General features: G+C 38.9%; 1 protein-coding gene across 1 annotated transcript; it reads right to left on the bottom strand.

The window, feature by feature from the left end:
• Positions 1–22926: 22926 nt before the first annotated feature.
• On the bottom strand, positions 22927–23493 carry LOC104235498 (uncharacterized). Its single transcript, XM_009789285.1, has one exon. It carries the CDS (start codon positions 23491–23493, stop codon positions 22927–22929), a length of 567 nt encoding a protein of 188 aa, XP_009787587.1.
• Positions 23494–24146: the final 653 nt, after the last annotated feature.

The following is a 24146-nucleotide window of genomic DNA, read 5'->3' as shown; positions in this document are numbered from 1 at the left end:
CTTAGGCCAGGGGAGGAGCACAACCACCCGTACCCTAGAACAACGGGTTCAGGTCGACCAGGTTCCAGAGGTCATACAAGTATAACCGGTAGCCCCAGTTTAGCCTAAGGTTAGGGCTACAGTTTTTGAGGGGGAGCATCTCAGGCTCGAGAGGTACAAGAAGTACCACCCTTCTACTTTCAGTGTCTTGGCGTTAGAGGATGCCTAGGGTTTTCTTGAGAAGTGCCACCATATCCTCAAGAAACTATGGGTATTGTGGAGACTAGTGGGGTTGCTTCACTACATTCCAGCTTAAGGGAGCAGCTTATCAGTGGTGGCGAGCATATGAGTTGGGTAGTTTGGCTGAGGCAGCTTTACTCACTTGATCTCAGTTCTCATATATGTGCTTGAGGGAGTATGTTCCCCGGAGTCTTAGAGATGCATGGCGCGCAGAGTTTGAGAAGATGTGATAGGGTTCTATGACTGTGTCAGAGTATGCGGTCTAGTTCAGTGATTTGGCTAACCATGCACCAGCCTTGGTTGCTACTATTGGAGAGAGATTCCGTCAATTTATCGATGGGCTCAACCCCAGTATCAGATTTAGCATGGCCCGAGAGTTGGAGATGGACATCGCATAGCAGCAGGTAGCGGGGATCACTAGGAGATTGGAGGGTATGTTGACTCCGGAGAGAGAGGAGAGGGAGGCCAATAGGTATCGAGAGTCTGGCACATATAGTGGTACACATGCCCCAGTTGCAGCTCATCATGGTAGGGGCTATGTGAGTCTCCTTGTTCATTCAATACTTCCAGCTTCCAGCAGTATTCTAACCACTCATAGGCCTCAGGCTCCTTATTACGCCTAGCCATTGTCTAGTGCACCTCCTAGACGGGGTACTTTCTGCGGTCAGTCCAGTCGATCAAGCCCGAGCCAGCCACAATACCCACATCCTCTAAGAACTTGTTTTAAGTGTGGTGACACTTTCCATATGGTGAGGAATTGCCCCAGACTCAAGAGGGGTGCACCTCCACAAACTACTCAGGCTCCACATGCTCTACCGAGTCCTCAAGCTATGGTTACCGCACCAGATACCACTCTACCTACACAGCCAGCTCGAGGTAGAGGTCGAACAGGTAGAGGTCGCCCTAGTGGGGGAGGCCAGGCCAGATATTATTCTCTTCTTGCTAGGACGGAGGCAGTTTTATCTAACTCTGTCATCACAGGTGTTGTTCCGGTCTGTCATAGAGATTTTATTTGATCCAGGCTCCACTTATTCATATATGTCATCTTATTTTTCTCTGTATTTGGGTGTATCCCGTGATTCTTTGGGTTCTTCTATCTATATGTCTACACCTGTGGGAGATTATATTATTGTTGACTTTATGTATCAGTCGTATTTGTTTGTTCTTAGTGGTTTTGAGATCAGATCCGATCTATTATTGCTCAGTAAAGTAGACTTTGATATTATTTTAAGCATGGACTAGTTGTCACCCTATCATGCTATTTTACACTGACACGCCAAGACCGTGAGTTGGCTATGATAGGATTACCATGGGTAGATTGGAGAGGTACATTAGATTATACTTCTAGCAGGGTTATATCATTTCTAAAGGCTCAATGGATGATTGAGAAGGGGTGTGATACGTATCTAACATATGTGAGGGATATCAGTATTGATACTTCTACCATCGAGTCTGTTCCGGTAGTGAGGGATTATACAGATGTATTCCCGGTTGATCTTCCAGGCATGCCACCCGGCAGGGATATCGACTTTGGTATTAATTTGTTACTGGGCATTCAGCCCATCTCTATTCCTCCATATCGTATGGCCCCACTAGAGTTGAAGGAGTTAAAGGAGCAGTTGCAGGAGTTGCTTGATAAGGGTTTCATTCGGCCCAATGTGCCTTTGGGTGCTCCAGTCTTGTTTATGAATAAGAATGATGGTTCTATGCGTATGTGTATTGTGATGCGTCACGTATTGGTCTCCACGTAGTGTTGATTCAGGACGATAGGGTGATTGCATGCGCGTCTAGACAGCTGAAGGTACATGAGAAGAACTATCCTATCAATAACCTTGAGTTAGAAACTATTGTTCATGCCTTCAAGATTTTGGCGGCACTATTTCTACGGTGTTCCTTGTGAGATCAACACCGACCACCGGAGTCTGCAGCATCTATTCAAATAGAAGGATCTTAACTTGCATCAGCGGAGGTGGTTAGAGTTGGTTAAGGACTATGAAATCACCATTCTATATCATCTCAAAAAGGTCACTGTGGTGGCCAACGCCTTGAGTCGTAGGGCGGAGAGTTTGGGCAATTTAGCATACCTTGGATGTTCAGGCCTTGGCCAACCAGTTTGTTAGATTGGATGTTTCTGAGCCGAGCCAAGATTTGTCTTGTGTGGTTTTTCGGTTTTCTCTTTATGATCGTATCAGGCAACATCAGTACGACGACCCCCATCTGCTTGTCCTTAAGGACACGGTTCAGTACAGTGATTCCAAGGAGTTCACTATTAGAGATGATGGTGAATTACGGATGCAGAGCAGGCTATGTGTGCCCAATGTAGATGGTTTTTGTGAGTTGATTCTCTAGGAGGCTCATAGTTTGCGGTACTCCATTTATCCAGGTGCCACAAAGATGTATCAGGACCTGAGGCAACATTATTGGTGGAGGAAAATAAAGAAGAACATAGTGGAGTATGTAGCTCGTTGCCTAAATTGTCAGCAGGTGAAGTATGACCATCGGCAGCCAGGTGGATTTCTTCAAAAGCTAGAGATTTCGGAGTGGCACTGGGAGCAGATTACTATAAATTTTGTTGTTAGGATCCCACCGACTCAAAGGAAGTTCAATGTAGTTTAGGTGATTATGGATAGGTTGACCAAGTCGGCTCATTTCATTCCAATGGTGACTACTTATTCTTCTTAACAGCTGGCTCGAGTTTATATCTGCGAGAATGCCAGGCTTCATGGCATGCCGGTATCTATCATCTATGATCGGGGTACGTAGTTTACATCGCGGTTCTAGAGAGCCGTACAGTATGAGTTAGGTACTCGGGTCGAGTTGAGCATTTATTTCACCCTCAGACGGACAGACAATCCGAGCGCACTATTCAGATATTTGAGGATATTCTACGTGCATGTGTGATAGATTTTGAGGGCTCTTGGGATCAGTTCTTGCCACTTGTGGAGTTTTCCTACAACAACAGCTACCAGTCGAGCATTCAGATGGCCCCGTATGAGGCCTTGTATGGTAGGCGGTATTGGTATCCAGTGGGTTGGTTTGAGCCAGACGAGGCTTGGCTATTGGGTACAGACTTGGTTCAGGATGCTTTGAAAAAGGTTAGATTGATTCAGGATCAACTTCGTACATCCCAATCCAGACAAAAGAGTTATGCGGATCGGAAGGTTCACGACGTTTCATTCAAGGTTCGGGAGTAGGTCTTGCTCCGGGTTCACCCATGAAGGGTGTTATGCGGTTCGGGAAAAATGGAAAGTTGAGCCGTAAGTATATCGGGCCTTTTGAGATTCTTGAGAGGATTGGAGATGTGGCCTACAGACTTGCACTACCACCTAATCTAGCTGCAGTTCATCCAGTATTCCATATTTCTATGCTCCGGAAGTATCAAGGCGATATGTCTCATGTGTTAGACTTTAGCTCTGTCCAGTTAGACAAGGATTTGTATTATGTTGAGGATCCAGTGGCCATTTTGGACAGGAAGGTTCAAAAGTTGAAGTCGAAGAGCATTGCTTTAGTGAAGGTTCAGTGGAGGGTCAGCCAATCGAGGAGGCACTTGGGAGACTGAGCATGATATGCGTAGCCATTATCCTTATCTTTTCACCACATCAGGTATGTCTCTATATTCGTTCGAGGATGAGCGTTTGTTTTAAGAGGGGGAGGATGTAACAACCCGATCAGTCATTTTGAAAATATTATCCCAGATCCCCTATTTATTTCTCCCTCTATTTCATTTTATGGTTACATGACTTTCCGGAGTGCTTGGTGTCGGGTTGGGGAGAGTTTCGATGTGAAATGGGTCACATAGTCCCTAAGTTAGAAGTTTAAGTTGTAGGAGTTGACCGTAGGTTGACCTATGTGAAGATGACTCCAAAATTGAGTTTTGATGGTTCCAATAGCTCATTAAGGTGAATTTGGTCTTAGGAACGTGTACGGATGTTGATTTGGAGGTCCGTAGGTCGTTTCAGCGTAAATTGGTGAAAGTTGGAATGCTGGAAGATTATGGAAGGTTTGACCTAGAGTGGACTTTTTAATATCGGGGTCGGATCCCAATTTCGAAAGTTGGAATAGGTCCGTAGTGTTAATTATGACTTGTGTGCAATTGGAGTTGTTTTGGTATGAATCGGCATTAGTTTTGGAAATTCGGAAGTTCGTATGTTCTTAGGCTTCAATCGATGCGCGATTCGTGATTTTAGTGTTGTATGATGTGATTTGAGGCTTCGGGCATATTCGTATGATGATTTAGGCTTGTTTATATATTTGGTTGAGGTGTTGGGGCCTCAAGTGTGATTCAGACCATGTTTTGCGCATTTTGGATCGCTGAGGAGTTGTTGAGTCTGGTGCTTCTGGTTTCCTTTTGTGCGATCACATGGTTTGGACCGCTATCTCGAAGGGATTTTTATGGACTGATGGTTTTTACTCTATGCGTTCGCAGAGGGAGGGTTGCAATCACAGAGGTTTGGCTTACAGTTAATCGCGAACGCGTAGTGGAATTCGCGTTCGCGAAGAAGAATTGGCCAAGCTGGGGCTGGGACAGTTGTGCTACGCGATCGCATAGCCTGTGATGCGAATGCGACATTGAGGCGGTGTTGTTATCCGCGTTTGCGAGTGATTTTACATGATCGCAAAGGATTAGGTTGAGTCGGACAAAAATTGTCTTACGCGATTGCATGTGGATTTCTGCGATCGCTATGTGTAATTAACTAGGCAACAGAACTTAAATTCCAAATCGAGGGTTTATTTCATATTTCACAAATTGAACTTAGAGAGCTCGGTTTGAGGTGAATTTTGAGGTATTTCCATAGGGATTATTGGGGTAAGAGTTCTTCACTCGGTTTTGATTAAATTCCACTAAGCTATCATTGATTTCATCATGTAATTAGAGATTTGGGGTGGAAAATTTGGGGAAAACGTGTAGAGGTTCTTAGACTAAATTTTTGAGTTTGAAAGGCAAATGAGGTCGGATTTGAATAATTCTTGTGTGGTTGGACTCGATATCGAATGGGTATTTGTTTTTCGTAATTTTGGTCGGGTTCCGAGACGCGAGCCCGGGTTAACTTTTTGGGGTGATTTTTCAATTATTTGCTAAAACCATTATTTCATTATTCAAATTAGTTTCCTATAGTTATATTTATAGTATGTAATTGTTTTTGCTGGATTCGAGCCGTTCGGTGTCAGAAAGTCGAGGGAAAGGCCTTCTAATTTATTGATTTGGCGTGATTTGAGGTAAGTGACTTGTCTAACCTTCTATGGGTGAAATTCTTCTTAGGATTTGGTACTGTTGTGGTAATTTGTGATATGTGAAGGCCGTGTATGCAAGGTGACAAGTGTGTACATGGGCTAAATATTGAAATTCCGATTTTAGCTAAGTAGTTTCCTTTTTATGCCTTAATTGAGTTACTTTAGCATGTATAGTCATCATGTTTAGCCTAATTTCATATGTCTACTTGTCTTATCTCTTATTTGCAACTTGTACTACATGTTTAGTTGAATTACTTGCTTTCTTGATTACGTGTTCATTACTTAACCGTGGAATTCTTTACTTGAAATGGCTATCCTTGAAATATCTTGTTGTTGAGTTGGTGTTGAGTTGCAAGGCCGTGGTTTTTGTTGAGGCAAGCTGTAAGTTGTGAAACTTCATGTTATTTAGCTATTATGTTTGGCTTTCATGTTATTGTTGAGGTGATTATTTTGGTTGTTTGCACGAGGTTTTTACCATGTTGTTGTTATTGTTGCACGAGGTTTCGACCATGCGATTGTTATTGTTTGCACGAGGTTTCTGTCGTGCCGTTGTGATTATTCATACGCATGCGGTGATATAAGGTCTGGGATTTGAAACGCATGTGGTGAGATAAGGTGGGCTTGATACGTGTGGCTAGTAGGGGAACTACTAGAAGCCATGCAGTGTGATAAGCTGGGCTAAAACGCGAGATGCTATTTCGGGAAAAATAATTTTTAAAACAAAATATAAAGGTTCCCCTGGTGATATAAGGAAAAACTTTGAGTTATATTATGATTTGGGACTATGAGGCGGTACCTCTGGAGTGCCCTTGTTTATCTTCTCTATTTGTTGTATTGTTTCTTATTGTTTTCCTTAACCTCTAAGATTCTTGTTTCCTTTCGTGTGGTGTTTGCTTTCTTTTGAATCCGTGTTGTTATTTTCCGTAAACTCTTGATTATTTCACTTCCATGTCATTCTTATTATGTATTTATATCTTCTACCTTGTTTCTTCTTATTTCCAGTAGGGCCCTGACCTGACCTCGTCACTACTCTACTGAGGTTAGGCTTGGCACTTACTGGGTACCATTGTGGATTACTCATACTATGCGTCTGCACATGTTTTGTGCAAATCCAGGTACATCCTATCTGCCTCAGTATTAGAGTGTTGTGTTGCCGCTTGGAGACTTTAAGGTACACCTGCCTGCGTCTGCAGGCCTCGGAGTTCCCTTCTATCATGTTCTTTTCTTATTTCTTTACATCTTTATAGACAGTGATGTATAGGAGTGTTTCAGCACCTTATACTTCACTGGGTTTTGGGATTTGTATATGTTGGGTTGTAGTTTTCATTTATATAGATATTGGTGTTTTGAGATTTAAGTTATTGTTCAGTTATTCCACATGCTTGTTAGGCTTACCCGGTCGTAGGGATTAGGTATCGTCACAACGTCCTACGGAGGGGATTTGGGGTTGTGACCGTAATATAGAAAGTTTATCAACCTAATTATTTTTTTAAATGAATAATTATTAAATATATCATGATTAGTTATGAAAATTAAATATTTAGTTCTCTTATAACCCAAAAATATATGAAAAAAAGATGACAGTTCAAACAAAATCCAGCCGAATTTTAGTCAAAAATGTAAAACAAAAACTAAAATATAAAATAATAATATAGAAAATGTATCAACCTAAGTAATAATATAGAAAATTTATCGATTAAATATTAATATAAAAAATATCGCAATATATTTAAAGATGTTAAACGATTAAACAAAAAAATACATTAATTAGTATTGTTCAATTTACAGTCATTGTCATGGAGCTTTCCCAAGTGCATCTTGGACCTGCTATTCGAGAGCTACTGTTTCTCCAGGGCAACCATATGTCTTCACACATATAGGATGGGCAGTGTCTGTCCCAAACCTTCCACCCCAGACGTATAGACGATCTTTGGGAGTTCATTAGGGACCACCCACTTCATCCTCGTACAGTTAGACGCCTTCAGCGGAAGGGGTTTTATCGGATTATAGATATCGGCCAGTTGCAGTTCGACTGGGCCCTGATCATGGATATGATAGAGCGGTGGTGACTAGATACACACACATTTTATCTACCTTTCGGCGAGGCTACCATCACGCTAGAGGACGTAGGGGTTATATTCAGTTTGCCCATTAATGGTATGGTTGTCAACTACCCGCATGCTTTTAGGAACTATACGGGAGAGGACTATCTGCATATGTTGCGGAGGCTCATCGATTTCTAGACTACGGAGTCGACTGCTTTGAGTGGTGTCAGTCGATTGCAGCTGTCGCCCGTTAGGCAGAATATGGTGGCACTGCATTCAGAGATTACTGATGACTCTCCACCAAAGGTTATTGGCTGGCAGACGAGGCTGTTGTTGCTGATGATGTTTGGTGGTATTCTATTCCCGAACACTTTAGGAAACCTAGTTAGCTTGCGATTTCTGCATAATCTAGTTACAGTTGGGGTGGAGTTGTTTTAGCCTATCTTTATAGGTAGTTGTGTCGGTCGTCCATGGGCACCGTGAGAGACATCGCCGATTTTATACCGCTTCTGCAGGTGATAACATTATCAATTCTTTTCATGATTATAACAGAGATAGTAAAAAATGACTTATATTTTACATCCACAGTCAATATTAGGTTTAGGGCTGGGAGTGATTCCTGCAGTTCCAGCCACCTCTGCCCCTGATAGCTCTAGATGCACCACCTCTATCGTTTCTACTACTAGCTAGGAGGCGGGTAGATAGGCGAAGCCATGCCCGCGAGGTCGAGGCTCGACATCATCTCCCTTATTACAGCGATCTGTTGGATTTACTTGAACATGTTCAGGTACATATAAATAAGTTTATTTGATAATGCTTGATCAGTCTTGCGTTTACTCAAGATTCTTGTGTTTAACAAATAGTTCATATGGAGGCCATAGAAGGATGCACTCATAGCTGGATTTCCATATTATTGCTCCCGCAGTCGAGTTATATGGATGTCTTCAGTCCCACTTATATGTATCGATATAGTCGAGCATCATGCCATCGAGCGAGTCCTTCGACAGTTTGGTCGACGCCAACTTATACTTATTCTGTCTACTTGGCATTCCACACATTACCAGCAGGATGATCGCTGCAATGTCGACCATACATACTTGACTTGGCTAAAGGACCGAATAGAGAATTTGGACCAAAGGTATGGGCAGATTCTGCCATTTGGATGGGGAGCATGAGTACATGGGTTGGTATCGTAGTGTTACTTGCCTTCTCATCGGGAATCCTGTTCATCGCGCTTGTGGTCAGTATGTTCCATACGTCGGGAGACATGAAGCACCGGTATGTTATTTGTTATACTTACTTATAATGTTACATTACTTTAACATCCTTACTTAGTTAATATGTTATATATTATGCAGGTTATCGGCTTACACCAATTCTACCAGTTGGGACTGGAGATACTACAACATACAAGCGACGAAGCGGCAATTGTCCACAGGTTTGGTCGTCGGGTTGCTGATCTTGCTGTTGACACATTGAGACATGCCCAAGAGGATGAACGGTCAGGTTACGAGGCTCCTTATGTGTCGCCTGAGGAGTACTATCATAGGCCACATGTGTCCCCAGAACGTGTTAGACATGGCAGGCGTGGCTAGAGAGGAAGGGGTGGCCCACGTGGTCATGGTGGTCGGCAAGGACTGAGTCCCCATCAAGGGGGCTTTGAGGCACCCGTGGAGGATATTAGAGATGATCAGCAGGGTGACTACCCTAAGCTACACGATGCTCCTCATAATATGCCGTCATTCAGCCTTCAGCTATCACTAAGGACTTCACAGTTAACCCCATCAGCTCCAGTGTTGATTATGGGCACCACTATTACACAATATGATTGGGATCAGTATTTTCCTAATCGTCCAGAGCCGTTGAGGGTTGTTGAGGATCATCCGATGCAAAAGGTGCATAGTGGGCGAAGACTGAGTTATGGCTCATCATCGAGGGCTGCTAAGGGTTTTTCAGGCACAGATAGGGAGACATCACATCGGGTCGAGACGTCACAACCTTCATCTACTCGAGTGCACCTCGGAGTTCCCACAGAGTATTTTGTGGCTACTCAAGCGCAAGTTTGTTCGTATTACTATTATTTCAATTTGTTTTTAGCTTATAGGTTAGTTAGTAATGTCTAAAGTGTTTATCTTTTTTTAAAGATTTCGTCATCACCCATCATAGAGGCCATATTGTGCGATACTCGCTTTTCGAAGACGAATAATCTTATTCAGGAGCCCGCTGAGACCATGATATAACCATTAACAATTTTTGCTAACATATACGTTAGTATTCTATATTTCATATACTATAATATCTCATTATTCTGTAGGTTACTGATAGCCCAACGGCCATTTCTACTGAGCCTGCCAGCCTTACTGACGATCATGCTGCAGCGCATCCTCCGATAAAGAGGCGTCGTGATGAGGATGATCTTGATAGCGTAGTCGGGCGGGATGGTATGCACTTTAGGCCAACCAATACTTTAAAACATATAGGTTGTGGGACTCATTGATATGTATTTTGAGTTGTATATATGACATTAAATATCTAATAGCAAAAGTATTGATGTTTTACATAATTTGCGCATGTGTTTTTATTTTTTGGGTTATTTATTAGTTATAAACTAGAACACAAAAAAACAAGACAAATTAACATAAATTTAAATTCGTTAAAATTTATAGATAATACATGACATGTACAACATAAAAATAAAAACTTATACTTAACGTATCCATGTATTTGTTTAATCACTATCGCCCATTATTATTATATACCGCAACCACTGAAATTTTTCTTCCAACTGCTTATTTTCTTCTTATGCCTCTTGCAGTTTCTCCTTCACTGTCGCAAGTTATTCTTGGAGTTTCAAGATCTGGAGTTTGTACTCACCAGTCAGATTCCAAATATTTAGCAAATACGATTTGTTGTATTCCTGGTTAATGGATTCATCATATCATTCTTCAAAACCACATTTATTTTTGTCCTACAAATGGGGATATCAGCAAAAAACTATTAATTAACTTGTTATAAATAATCTACTAACCAACATAACTTTTAGCAATAATAACTTACAAGTTGTTGACACATCCAACGTCAGCTTCCTAGATTGCAATTTGACCAACATGAATTTGAAATCGCACGTTTGCTACAGTAACACCTTAGTACAACATTGCGTCCAAACATGCCGTACTGCTCAAATTTGAAAATTTAATGGAAAGTTGTTTTCTTCGTTTGCTTATGCCACAAATAATAATGCAAAATGTGTGGGGTTTTATAGGTAGCTAAAACTTATTTTAGGTTACATAACGCATATTGGTGATGCGCTACGTTTCTCGTGGTAATGTTTCTTTATTGTACAAGTTGGTGCATCTTTTTCAGGCCGACATGAAAATACACATAATACATATTAGTGATGCACTACGTTTCGCGTGCTAATAATTCTTTACGGTACAAGGCAGTGCATCTTTTTCAAGTCGACAAATTTTTCAAGTCGACATGCAATAAACATAACGCATATTGGTGATGCGCTACATTTCATGCAGTTTAGTTCTTTTTAAGTTGAACCAACATTTGATTATTCAAAAACCATTTCAAAAAGCATTGCAACATCCATTTCGGAAATGCCACTAACATTTAATAAGTGGTTTTAAAAGAGGCAAAAAAGTGAAGGTAGTTCAATAGATCCCATGGAATACGTCATAACACAATCGATCGCTACCTTTAAAAAAATATGCTAGGTTGTTATACTGATTTGGTTGATGACAAGTGGTATGTTGTTTTACGGCCCTTGGAAAATAAGCGTATCAATATACACATAGATCGCAAAGTTGCAAGACTCATTATTGAGGGGGAAGCGCATTCTACAAATCCTGAAGGTATGCGAATTTGGGGTAAAAAACTACAATGGGTTCCCCTTTACTCAAAAAGATGTGATTATGAAGTACTATTCCCATTGGCATGGGCTAGTTGTACCACAAGCACGATCTGTAACCTTCTAAACAAGCACACACAAAGATGAACCAAAAGTGATTCGGTATTTGATGAAGGAGATTTAAAGATGGAAAAGGCACTAGCCGTTCATCATGCATTAGATGATCTTAACTACCTGCAAGGAACGGAGGATCAGTATTGGGATTCTTTAAAAAATGAAAAATTACATAGTGACATTGATTATCCTGTATTTCCAACAATTGTCGAGTTGGAGGGACTACCTAAGTTTCTACCGCTGACGTTGGACGTAGGAGTCCCATATTATTGTAAAAATCAACCAAGTGGTCATATTGATAATAGCAACGAAATACGACAAATGTGTGTCAACTGGGCCCAAGATTATGATTCCCTCGGTCTGGACGGATGCGTACAAGATGTTGACGAAGAAGATGAAGATAATGATAATAAAATAGTGTCAGATAGTGATGACAATGGCAAATAAAAATCGTTATTTATTTCTTGAATTTATTTTATATTGTTGTATTGAATCTTCAATGTTAAATGCCAATTAGATTTAAGCCTATTGGAAACTTAATTTTATTTCATTAATATTGCAAAACTGCACCATTACAGACATTTAGTACAACAAAAATACTGTAACAAAACACTAAGTTTATCCTTGATAATTGGGCACATTGGATGAACTGCCACCGGGAGCTGAATTACCACTGCTTCCCAAATCAAATAAAGGACATTTACGGTGATCTTGTCCTGTTTGGGAACATATACCACATTTACGCGCATAAACGGTATCATCAACATCCATTTGTTTTTGTATTCGCGTTCTTTTTTGCACTTGCCATTGATGCACTTAATACTTGTTACACACCATTTTAAATGGTTCCAGCGGCCAATAATTCTCAACGCGCAGTGGCTGGAAGTGGCCACTATAGGTGCTTACATATGCAGCAACACTATAGTCTTTATCAACGTACCTCGTCACTGCAAAACACGTATGTTGAAAGCACTTCATGGCATATGAGCATGGGAAATGATAGATCGACCATTTCTCAGACGAACATAATCTTCTAGATTCATTAATGGTGTGGGTACTATTACCATGGTTTTGATGTAGACCAGTGCGAACTTCAAAAATATTTCGCTCGTTACAATACTACAAAAATGTATAATAATGTGCTCGCTTCCAATATTTCTCAAATTATTTCATCGACTGAGGCATAAATTCAACACCTTTTTCCATTAATGATGATGCACTCCAGGATCTTTCAACAAACCTCTCCACCATCTGCTTGAATGACATCCGCACCATGGTAGTGACAGGCAATCCACGAGCAGACTTCGGCAACCTATTGAAATATTCCGACATGTTTGTAGTCAAAATTCCCCATCTTCTACCACCATCCTTATGCAATGTCCTCTTATCAAGCTCATGTCGCATCAACCAACGATGCTCTTGTTCGGATGAGCCCTATGAAAGTTGGCCTTTAAGTGCCTAACAGAGTAACGGCGGTAGGCATACGGTTCTTGCCATGCATCCAAATTTTGTATAAAACTTAAAATACCACCATGCCGATCAGATATTAGACAAATACCTAAACGCTATCTAACAACGTACTCCTTCAAGTGGTTCAAAAATAATGTCCACGTCTCTTGACTTTCATTGGAACAAACAGGAAATACGAGGGGAAATATGCTTCCATTATCATCTACTTAAATGATGATCAACAACTTAATATCATACTTTCCATAGACATGAGTGCGGTCTATGGATATTACTGGCCGATAATGCACAAAACCATCAATAGTTGGTTTAAATGCCCAGAACACATATATGAATATTAATTCTTGTATTTCTGGACTCCACTCAAGTTTTATTCAACAACATTCCTGGGGTTAAAGTGTTGCAAAGCATCCATGTACCTGGGTAGAGCGACAAAGGACTTATCCCAATTACCATAAATAATCTCAAACGCACGTTTACGCCTAAGAAATACCTTTCTTTTGGTAATGATATAGCCATATGCCTAGTGAATAAATGTTATACACTCTTTAATCTTGTACCTTATGGAGATTCAATGTGTGGAATCAAAACAAGATAAATCAAGTCGACATTCAAGTTAAAATAATTCCCATTACATATGTCCCTATCACAAGTGTGGGTTCCAATGTATTTCCCTACAATCCACATATTTGTTTTCAACATTCTAGCACGCAGTATCTATCTACAACCTTGAAACCATCTACGACAAATAACCTTATATATTTTCGGAGATGACTCATAAACCTCGATCTTACGACACTCTTTAATGTTGTAATTCATACTGCCCTGCTTAGGCGCGCTTTATCAGCAAAAAGCAAATTCTTTGATAGCACTGTTGATCTAGATTCATCCCACATTATTGTCTGAATATCATCAAGATCCCTTGTGAGGGAATCCACATCCGGCATACTAAGAAATTGATCAAGGTAGGGAATCGTCCTTGAATGAAAGGGCATATGGGACTCGTACACTCTGGGTCTAACGGGAGGTAGAGTCTGCATATATGGAGCATGCTCTTTGGTGGCATCATGCTCCCTCGGCAAATCAAGTTGCTCATTCTCATTCTCATTAGCAAATCGCGTTTCCTCATCATCATTACACTCATTTGAGAATGGTGTATTATTTCCAGACTCATCAACATTATTTTCATAATCGCTATCATCTTCTTAGCTTTGTACATCTTCCAGATCCTGATTTAATATATCATCTTCGGTCAATTGAGTAAGGACATAACCTTCAAGTTGATCATTTTTACTGTATAACCAATAAAATAATGAGTTTCTCAAATTTATCCCAACATAACATATAAACATTATCTCTTAACTTACAATTCATAATCTGTTGGTATCTTTTGATGCACATTATCGAGTTGTTGATGACTTCCGGATGGACCAACATAATCCAAAACACCAAAAATGGGCATATTCCAACTGTCTACTGGTTTATAACTTGTGAAATTCTTATCTGGTCGGTACCCTCTTTCAAATATATGAGTGTTAGTACGAATATAATACATAAAAAACATACTAGGACGAAGGAAAATTGAAATTTACCACTCGACGTGTGGATAATGTAAACTTGGGGAGAAATTATGTCCTCGCTCCTTATTCGCCTGTGAGGATAAATTTAGATCTAGCCAAACTCTTTCAAATGGAACCTATTGGGATAAAACTGCTCCAAAAATACCATTCGATGATTGAGGGTTATCCCTATTTTGTGGAACCTCAATATTGTGAACGTCTTCAGACTTGATGTACATTTCCAGCATTTTTATCACAAAAAGTTCTGGTGTTCATCCGGAGTCCTAAAACATCTTTAAGATTTTCATCGTCTTCGATGTTAAACTTAGCATAACAAGTAACCCCTTGGGGATTAAGAGAATATTGATATCTTCCAGTTACTTTAATATTAACCGAATATTTCCTCACACTCATATTTTTATATAACAATGATACTAATCTATCATACTCCATTGTAAGTGAAAACTTAACAATACACTATGGAGAACAACTATAGTGTACTGAGTTATTCTCCATGATAACTTCAACCTACCCCTCCCCCCTCCACCTCCCCCTCCCCCCAATATAATATAACCCTAATTTTTTGCTTTTCAGACATTATAGAAAAATGCATAAAAAGTTAAGTAAGCAAACATTTCGTAATGAGTAAAGAAAATAAAAAAGGATGCAGAAAACTAACTTTTCCTAAATGAATTTTTGAAGAAAAAATGAAGATCTTTAAATAAGCAAAAATTTTGTGTGTTTGTGGGGGGAGGGGGGAGGGTAATGCAATAATTGACGGTATAGCGCATTAATAAAAATGCTAGATATATAGCGCAATATATTTATACTCTATACCCACCAATCATTATGGGCCAGTCAATTAAGAAGTATAGCGCATGGGCTGCATGTGTTATACCTTAACGGACAAATGTGTCGTTAAGGTATAGCGCATGCAACGCATGCGTTATATATAAATTGGTCATCAGTTGGTTTTTTCATCTATTTTTGTGCTTTGAGCCAAAAAAGACCACACTTTGATTCCGGACTCTCGGATGGGTAGATTATATTTATAGAAAAAAGAATTTTACACACAATTTTTATATATCAACCAAACTAATAAATTAAGGTGCTCGTGTATTAGTTAACTACTCTATAAATTGGCAATAATAATGCATATGAAAACATATGACATGTATTCATGATTGGTATAAACATTGCATATAAATATATTTTTATTCTTTATTAAGTACTAACTAATCTTTTGTAATTTGCACTTTTGATCCGATTAAATAAAAGACTTTTTCCAGAATCAACGTAAATCGTTCAACTCTAAAGAGAGTTATACATCTTTTTTTCAGACTTCAAATTTGTATTTAGTTCATAACAACTTTCGTCTGTTAAGGAAGCAGTTTAGGCTACGCTCTGGATCGAGTCTTATGGGATCCATTAGGCTTTTGACAGTAACAACCAAAAATAGGGACTTTAAAAAATCGGATTTATTGTTTACCTTTTCTAATAGGTATACATAAATTATACATATATTAATGTGTTCGTCAAATTATTTTTAATTTAAACATTTAAAATGAACAGTTATTTAAGTTTATTCTTCAAAAATATATTCAATTACTTTGTTTCGAAGGAATGAGGTCCCCTAAAATTTTCGATCTATTTTGGGATACAGATCGGGTTAACATATGTTAATAAATCTAATTGTTTATTTCAATAAACTTTTCTAGCTTATATTACAATAATAACATAGTACTCAATATATTTTCAATGTGTGGGATCTGAGAAAACTTTTTAACTTTTATTCCAATAAGCAAATGAATGAACGGTATATCACATACATTTTTATTCAATGGGGCGGTTTTGATATTTTTTTTTTTAGTGCAAATCCTGTTATGTAATAGAGAACTTCAATTATTATGAATATTTCAAAAGATAAGGACAACCTGTTTTAATGAAAAGTTGAAAAAGAAAAAGAAAAACAGAACCAGCATGTATACTCCTAATTTTAAATTTTTTCGGTTTATGCACAAAACCCTTTAAACGGGAAGCACTTTTAATTTTTTAGTCCGCATGACTCGACCCGAAACCTTTAATTAAGAATGAAGAAATTATATCTATTTCACCCCAACCCTAACTCTACCTTTTTGGCTTGAAAAATCAATCGATTACGTTATTTTATCTTCCCTTTAGGACAATTCAACTATTTTGCAGAATCAATTCCTTTCTAGCTAAATCAAAACAATTTCGTTGTTTTTCAAATTCATATCACACCAAAACCTAACATGTTTTTCCATCCAAAAGGCAATGCAAGTCAACTGGAAAGCAACTTTTATATTAGAGTGTTGGGTGATCAAGGATGGTCCATTCCAACGTATGGGTTGGATTTTTCTTCTTTTGTATTTTTGTTTCAATCAACAGTAGTCGAAAAATAAATGAGCACAAGCATTATTGTTATTGTCATGAAAAAGAGGCTCGAGAAAATAAATTTTCAAAGTTAATAATGAGAAAATTTGGTCCCAACCCGACGTAACGTCGCCACCATGCATGACTCCGAACATTAGTTCTTAATTTATATTTATTTTCCTTTTTCATGAGGTCACAAATACAAAATTATTGAGCTGAGCATGAAATTATATTTTGATGATTAACAAACCATAGCAGAGAACTAGGTTTTATGTTCCAAATTGGTGTGCTACTAGACTGGCGTGCAGATAAGAATGCCAAGTGAACCATGTTCATAGCAGACTAGTGGTTCCCTTAAGATATACTTAAAAGGAAACTTAAAAGGACATGTTTGATAGGAGACTTCGAAGGAGTGTGACTATATTGCGAAACCACTGGGACTAAGAGTAAAAGCATTGTCACTAACCTTTTGGAGGAGTTGGCTGCTGCTAATGAGTAAAAAGAGAAAATGAGAAAGAAGAAGTTGTCTCATTGAAGGAAGAAAACAAGAGGCTGAAGGAGGAGATGAACAAAGAGTAGGAGGTTTCTGCTGCTATTTGTTAGACTTCTAGGACTTATTCACGGAGAATCCTCTTTCAGCAAAGAACATGATCCTCAATCCTCTTAGGTTTCCTAGCATGTCCTTAGCCAGTCCCTTGCCCTATTCCCTCTATGACCAGTATTTGGATTTTTTTTATTTTTGATTTTTTTGGCAGTTTGACGGGTTTATTCAACCGTCTTTTGGTTTGGATCCCTTTTGGGCTTAATGTGGTACAATGACAATGACAAATGAATATAATTTTCTTGTTTTGGTTGAATATAGTATTTTTGTCGGAGCAACTCTTTATTGGATTATTTATATGTGTTCCTGATGATATGTACATGTTAGTGTAGCTCCATTGGCCATGAGTTTTACATTGTTATATTCTCTCTTTAACTCTATTGACTTTTCAATAATACCAAAAGGAAAAGTTCAATATGTGCATCATCATTGATCCATAAACCTGGTTCTTTACTTACACTTGGACTAATAAAGGAGGATGTTATTAAGTTGTCTGTTTACAAGTCTTATAATGAATCATGCCTAGCCATCTTTAGGGTTACGATGAATGGAAGGCAAATCCCTTATTATGATGACTCAATAGGTCATTTTGAGTTCTAAAATTTATGTCAATGTTTCGAGACCTCAATTAGCTCCGTTTATTATGATGCTCCCTTATTGTTCAAAGATGCACACTTTTGGGTAAAGGCCTGTGATGCGTGCCAACGGACGGGAAAAATTTCCCATCGACATGAGATGCCCATGAACCCAATTCAAGAGGTGGAAGTATTTGATATGTGGGGAATCGATTTTATGGGATCATTTTTCAGCTCATATGGCAACACGTACATACTCGTAGTTATGGACTATGTCTAAAAATGGGCAGAAACCATGGCACTCCCAACGAACGATGCAAAGGGAGTCATTGGTTCTCTAAGAAAAACTATATTCACCTGATTAGGCACTCAAAGAGCGATCATCAGTGATGGAGGGTACCCACTTTTGCAACCGAGTCTTTGCAAAGTTGCTAGAGAAATATGTAAGTAGCTATAAGGTTGCCACTCCGTATCACCCACAAATAAGTGGGCAAGTGGAGGTATCAAATAGAGAAATCAAGAGTAATTTGATCAAGACTATAAATGCTACTCGGACTGATGAGGCGAGAAAATTGGATGATGCATTATGGGCTTACCGCACTGCATTTCAAAACATCGATTGGTATGTCACTGTACAAATTGGTGTTTGGCAATGCGTGTCACTTACTGGTGGAGTTAGAGCATAAGGCTTTCCGGGCATTAAGGCAATTAAATCTTGACCTGGAGGTCTCTGGCCCGAGTAGAATCACAGAGCTGCATGAACTTGATGAGTTCCGGCATCATGCTTTTGAGAGCACCAGACTGTACAAAGAAAGGACGAAGATGATGCACGATAAGCATATTCTAGAGATAAATTTCAAACCCAGAGATGTCGTGTTGTTGTATAACTCAAGATCGAAACTATTTTCGGGTAAGCTAATATCTAGATAGTCGGGACCATTTAGAGTTGTGCAAATATTCCCAAGTGAAACTGTAGAAATTGAATCCGAGGATGGAACGAACAGGTTTAGATTCGATGGGTAAAGGTTGAAGCACTACCTTGGCATGGATAAGGAAAAAGTTGTGTCGGTGATTTATTTGAAGGAGCCCCAAGTTTTGAGCGAACCTTAAGTTTGATTGACTGCGTCATACCGTGACGTTAAATCAGGCGCTTTGTGGGAGGCAACCTATTATAATGTTGTATTCATCATGCCAATAACTAAGGCGCTTGTTGGGAGGCAACCAAATTTATAGTTTATTTTACCTTCATTAGACTTTTATTTTTATTTTTATTTTTTAGGTACTAACAAGTTATTGGTTAAGTCTTGGTGTTTGAACAAGTATCAGAGCATGTTAGGAAATCAAGAACACATGAAGAAATCCAGAAAACGAAGCTGACATCACTTGGGTACGCTCCTGACCTCGCCAAGAGAGGCAAGCAACACGCTACAGACTTGGAACCGCACATTTTATGGCGTAATGGACCTCATGGCAGACTTCACGTCGCCCAGCTCCTAGAGCACTCTTCCTCACGACACAGCTTACGTCGCTCGATCCCCTGCTCGCTACCCACCTCGCGTCGCCGGGCTATAATGAGATCCACCTCGCGGTCCAAGTAAGTATTTTTTTTCTTTTCTTCTTCTTTCCTTTTCTCTAAAACACCACACACACACACATTAAATAAAATAACCTTCCAACCCTCTCCTCCACACTGCCCTAAACACACATGCTCTCACCTATCCCAAACTTCACTGTCAACCTTCCCCCCCCCACCCTTCTTCCTTTCACTCACAACTTCCCCAACTCCCCTCCCATACATTAATCCCTCCAAATATCACAACTAATTGAAGAACAATCCTCGTTCTCAATTATCTAAGGTATGAATTATTCTCCTTCTCTTTTCTTTATTTTGGGTTGATTGAGGTAAAATTGCATCTTGAAAATTTATGAATGTCTTGAATGAGAATTATGCATGCTTGTCCCAACCCCATGAAACCCATAGAGATGTTACTCTTGTTGTTTACATGAGTGATATCACTCAATTCCCAAGCCGATTTGAGAGGGTGAGGCAATCCCTCTTCTACACAAGCACTTCCATGGCACTAGTGCACGCCAAACGTTTGTCAAAATGCCTCAAAGGCATTTTTTATTGGGGCCCGAGTCACTAGGATTGTTACACTATACTATATCTTCTTTCAACCCTTTAAGTATTAAGTGCCAGGGTGGCTTATCGGATCCGAAATTGGTATCTATATTCATCGAAATTGTAGTAGACATCTTTGTGACATTGATTGATTTTCATGCTAAAATAAAGAGGTGAAGTCTGATTAGCCTCAAATTTGTTGAACATCATGTGTTGAACTCTTAAGTGTGGGGTCGACCACTTTTTGAATTGATTCAATGCCTCTAAGGTTGACTAGTATCTGCTTGTGTAAGTACAAATATAGTACGTCCGATGGATAAAGGAAAAGGCAAAGCTATTTTCCCTGCCAAAGGCAAGGCTTCCTCCGTACTTTCACCAAAAAAAAGGAAAGGAGGGTAGGCCACTTCGAGTCGTGTTGAGGGGTTGCAAGCAGTTGTTGCTATGGAAGCCTCATGCCCACAGCCTATAGGACAGCGAGAGTATGAAATTAAGAGTATACCCCTGTCCGCCAAGGAATAGTACAAGATTTGTCGGCCGAAACATATACACCCTAATTCGGTTGTTCATGAGCGCCATCTAAAATCTAATTATCAAGCAATTTGGAAGGGTATTCATGATTTGGTGTTGAGCTACGTGTTTGGAAACACTGGGGACATCAAATGCCGGATATGATTTGGATGATCCCGAGCAGTATGTGCCTATTCGGGGTCGATTGATTGATTTTTCTGTAGGAGCTATATGAAACGGCTTGGGAGCTCCGGATGTTCCCCATGAGCCTCTGGAACTTCATTGCCCGCAACATATCAAGCACTGAGACACACTCTCTGTGGTGTCAATTCTGTGGCAGCCTGGGTCCGTCACAAGAAGACCCGCCGTCATAGGAAATTTCCAAAGAATAAAATGAAGCCAGAAGCTCAGGTATAATTGAAATTGATCAACACACGGCTACTACTATGAAACCATGAGACGATGATCAGCCGTGAAAGGGTATGCCTGCTTTACTTCCTAATGATTGGCCAGAAGGTGAATGTGGGCTAGTTGATATGCTACTAGATGGCGTAGGTAATAACAAGCAAGAGAGTTTATAGGTTATTTTTTGGCAACATGCTGACATAGTACCTGCGAAAAGAGGAGGTAGAGGAGGAACGGGATTTTGATGTAGTCATTCTAGCACCCCTCCGATAGACGGGCATCACCATCATCCGGGCGAAGGAGTAGAGCGATATGTCTTCACTGAAAGGTGCCGAGCGCAATGCTCACAATGACAGATTTATGGCCCATTTATATGGATGATGGACCTCCAGCTTCGGATTGGAGGGAGGCTGGATATTTCGGAGGAGAGGGCCAACTTGGATGAGCGCTTTCTGCTCAATGCTCATGCCCAGTGTCTGGTTGGGCTTGGTGAGGGCCAGAGACTTCTTGAGGACAAGGATGCCAACATGCTAGAGTGTTCAGAGGCCGATCCAGAGCAGTATGAGGAGGAGGCTGAGGATGATGAGGGGGCAGAGGATGAAGAATGGACATATGTGGATGGAGCCTTCTACGATTAGGGCGATGATGATGACTAATCAACGAGTTTTTCGTACTACCTTACTTGGTTTTATTGCTTTATATATGTACTGAGGACAATGCATGAATTAAGTGTGGGGTGGGAAATTCTATATTCCCTGTGACTTTTTCTTGTTTTTTTTTATTTTTTTACTTTATTAGCTTCTTTTTTTCTATTTTAGCATAGAATAGATATATATATATATATATATATATACACACATATATATATATATACACACACATATATATATATATACACACATATATATATATACACACATATATATATATACACATATATATATATATATATATATATATATATATATATATATATATATATATATATATATATATATATATATATATATATATATATATATATATATATATATATATATATATATATATATATATATATATATATATATATATATATATATATATATATATATATATATATATATATATATATATATATATATATATATATATATATGAATGATTGGACTTTTCTAGACGATGGATCTCCTAGGCAGTTTTCTTGAGGGATTAAAGTCGAACCAAAAATACACAAAAAATTAAAACAGAAAAATCCAAAAATATGTCTTTTTTATTCTTTTAGGTAGTAATAATCCCTCATAATTTTTTTCCTTGGTTCTTTTTCACAGGATGTAGTTGAACCGAGTAGTAGTTTTATCTTTAGAGTAGATTAGAATTTAGGGAATAAAAGGATGGGAAATGAGATTGATAAGCGCATTTGACTTGTTTGATAGTAGCATATTTAGGCTCTGGCACGTGTATATTGTTTAAAAATGCTTATGATGCCTTGTTGAGTAGATAACATATTTATTGACACATATGTCTCGTTTTCTTGGCTCGTGTCACTTAGTGCTTAATGCTTAATATTTTGTGGATTCATGAATAGTTGCAATTGTTTGAGAGTCGAAATGGAACCATCTTTAGTGAGTCATGTGCCATATGTGGTGAGAATTTGTGTATTCTGTATCATTGTCTTAGAGTCTAGAACTTGCTCGTCAAGTGAGTTGAAGCGAAATTTTAGGGTTTTTTTGGTAACTAAAGATTTTATTAATTACCAGAATGTTTACAATAAGGAACCAAAGCTAGACTACATCACAGTCTGCTATCTAGTCTAAGAACACAAAGAACTACTCAACTACTAGAGCTAAACTAAATATTAAGCTGTTGTACCAGTTTTTTAATTCTAGTAGATGCCCGGATATTACAAACATATGCAATCTCCCTCATTAATTGACTATGACTCTTTGTTATTTTTTCAAATATTCTTTGATTTCTCTCAATCCACATTGTATGCACCCATTCAGTATAAGCGATCTTAAAGATTTGAGCTCTTTGTGATTTACCCTTTGATGTTTTAATGATCCATTTCTCCATTAGTTCCCATTGTGATGTCCTGAAGAGAGGAACCTGCATCCATTTCAACACTCCTTCCCAGACTTTATTAGAGAAAGGACACTCCATGAATACATGATTTCTTGTTTCATTGTGACTGTTACATAGATTGCATATAGGATCAACATTTATCCCCCAGGAGGAAAGTCTATCAACAGTCATTAGTCTCCCATGCATATGCAGCCACACTGTGAATTGAGTTTTTGGTCTAGCATCATTTCCAAATCTCAATGTCTTCCAAGTTATTCTCTCATTATCACTAATAAGCTTAAGGTAAATCTGCTTGATTAAGCTGCCTGTTTTGATATCTTGAATCAGTGCCATTGTGTCTCTTGCTTCAAATATTTTCCTCACCATCCATCCTGCCTATTCAAGGATAGGCATTTGAAAAATTTGATGGTTCTTGGTGTAGTATGCATGTAACCACCTGATCCACAATCTATCTACCTTATGTTCAATATCCCAATTTGCCTTAGCTATTGCAACTTTATTCCATAGTCTTATATTTAGCAAACCTAGACCACACATTGACTTTGGAGTGCAAACCTTATCCCAAACAATTAGAACTTTTCTAGTGATTGTGTTTGTGCCAGACCATAAGTAGCTTCGACAATAGGCCTCAATTGTACTTAGTACTTTTGAAGGAATAACATATAGTTGAGACCAATATGCTTGAATACCAAATAGGACTGTTTGGATTAACTGAGATCTCCCTACATATGAGAGTTTATTTGCAGTCCAAGATGAGATTTTGGCTACCATTTTGTAGATCAATGGTTGCCACTGAAGTAAAGAGATATTTTTAGTAGACAGGGGGATTCCCAGATATTTGAAGGGGAGCTCTCTTTTTGGAAATCCTAACAGATGTAGGATTTGATCTTGAATAATCTGAGTAACTCCTCCAAAATAAATGGAGCTCTTCTATTTGTTAGCTTGAAGTTCTGAAGCATTAGAGAAGTCCAAAAAAAACCTATTCA

The sequence above is a fragment of the Nicotiana sylvestris genome, chromosome 5 (assembly GCF_000393655.2).
Source record: "Nicotiana sylvestris chromosome 5, ASM39365v2, whole genome shotgun sequence".
Taxonomy (NCBI): domain Eukaryota; kingdom Viridiplantae; phylum Streptophyta; class Magnoliopsida; order Solanales; family Solanaceae; genus Nicotiana; species Nicotiana sylvestris.
Note: the sequence above shows the minus strand (reverse complement) of the source record. Positions and strands in the feature narration are given on the sequence as shown.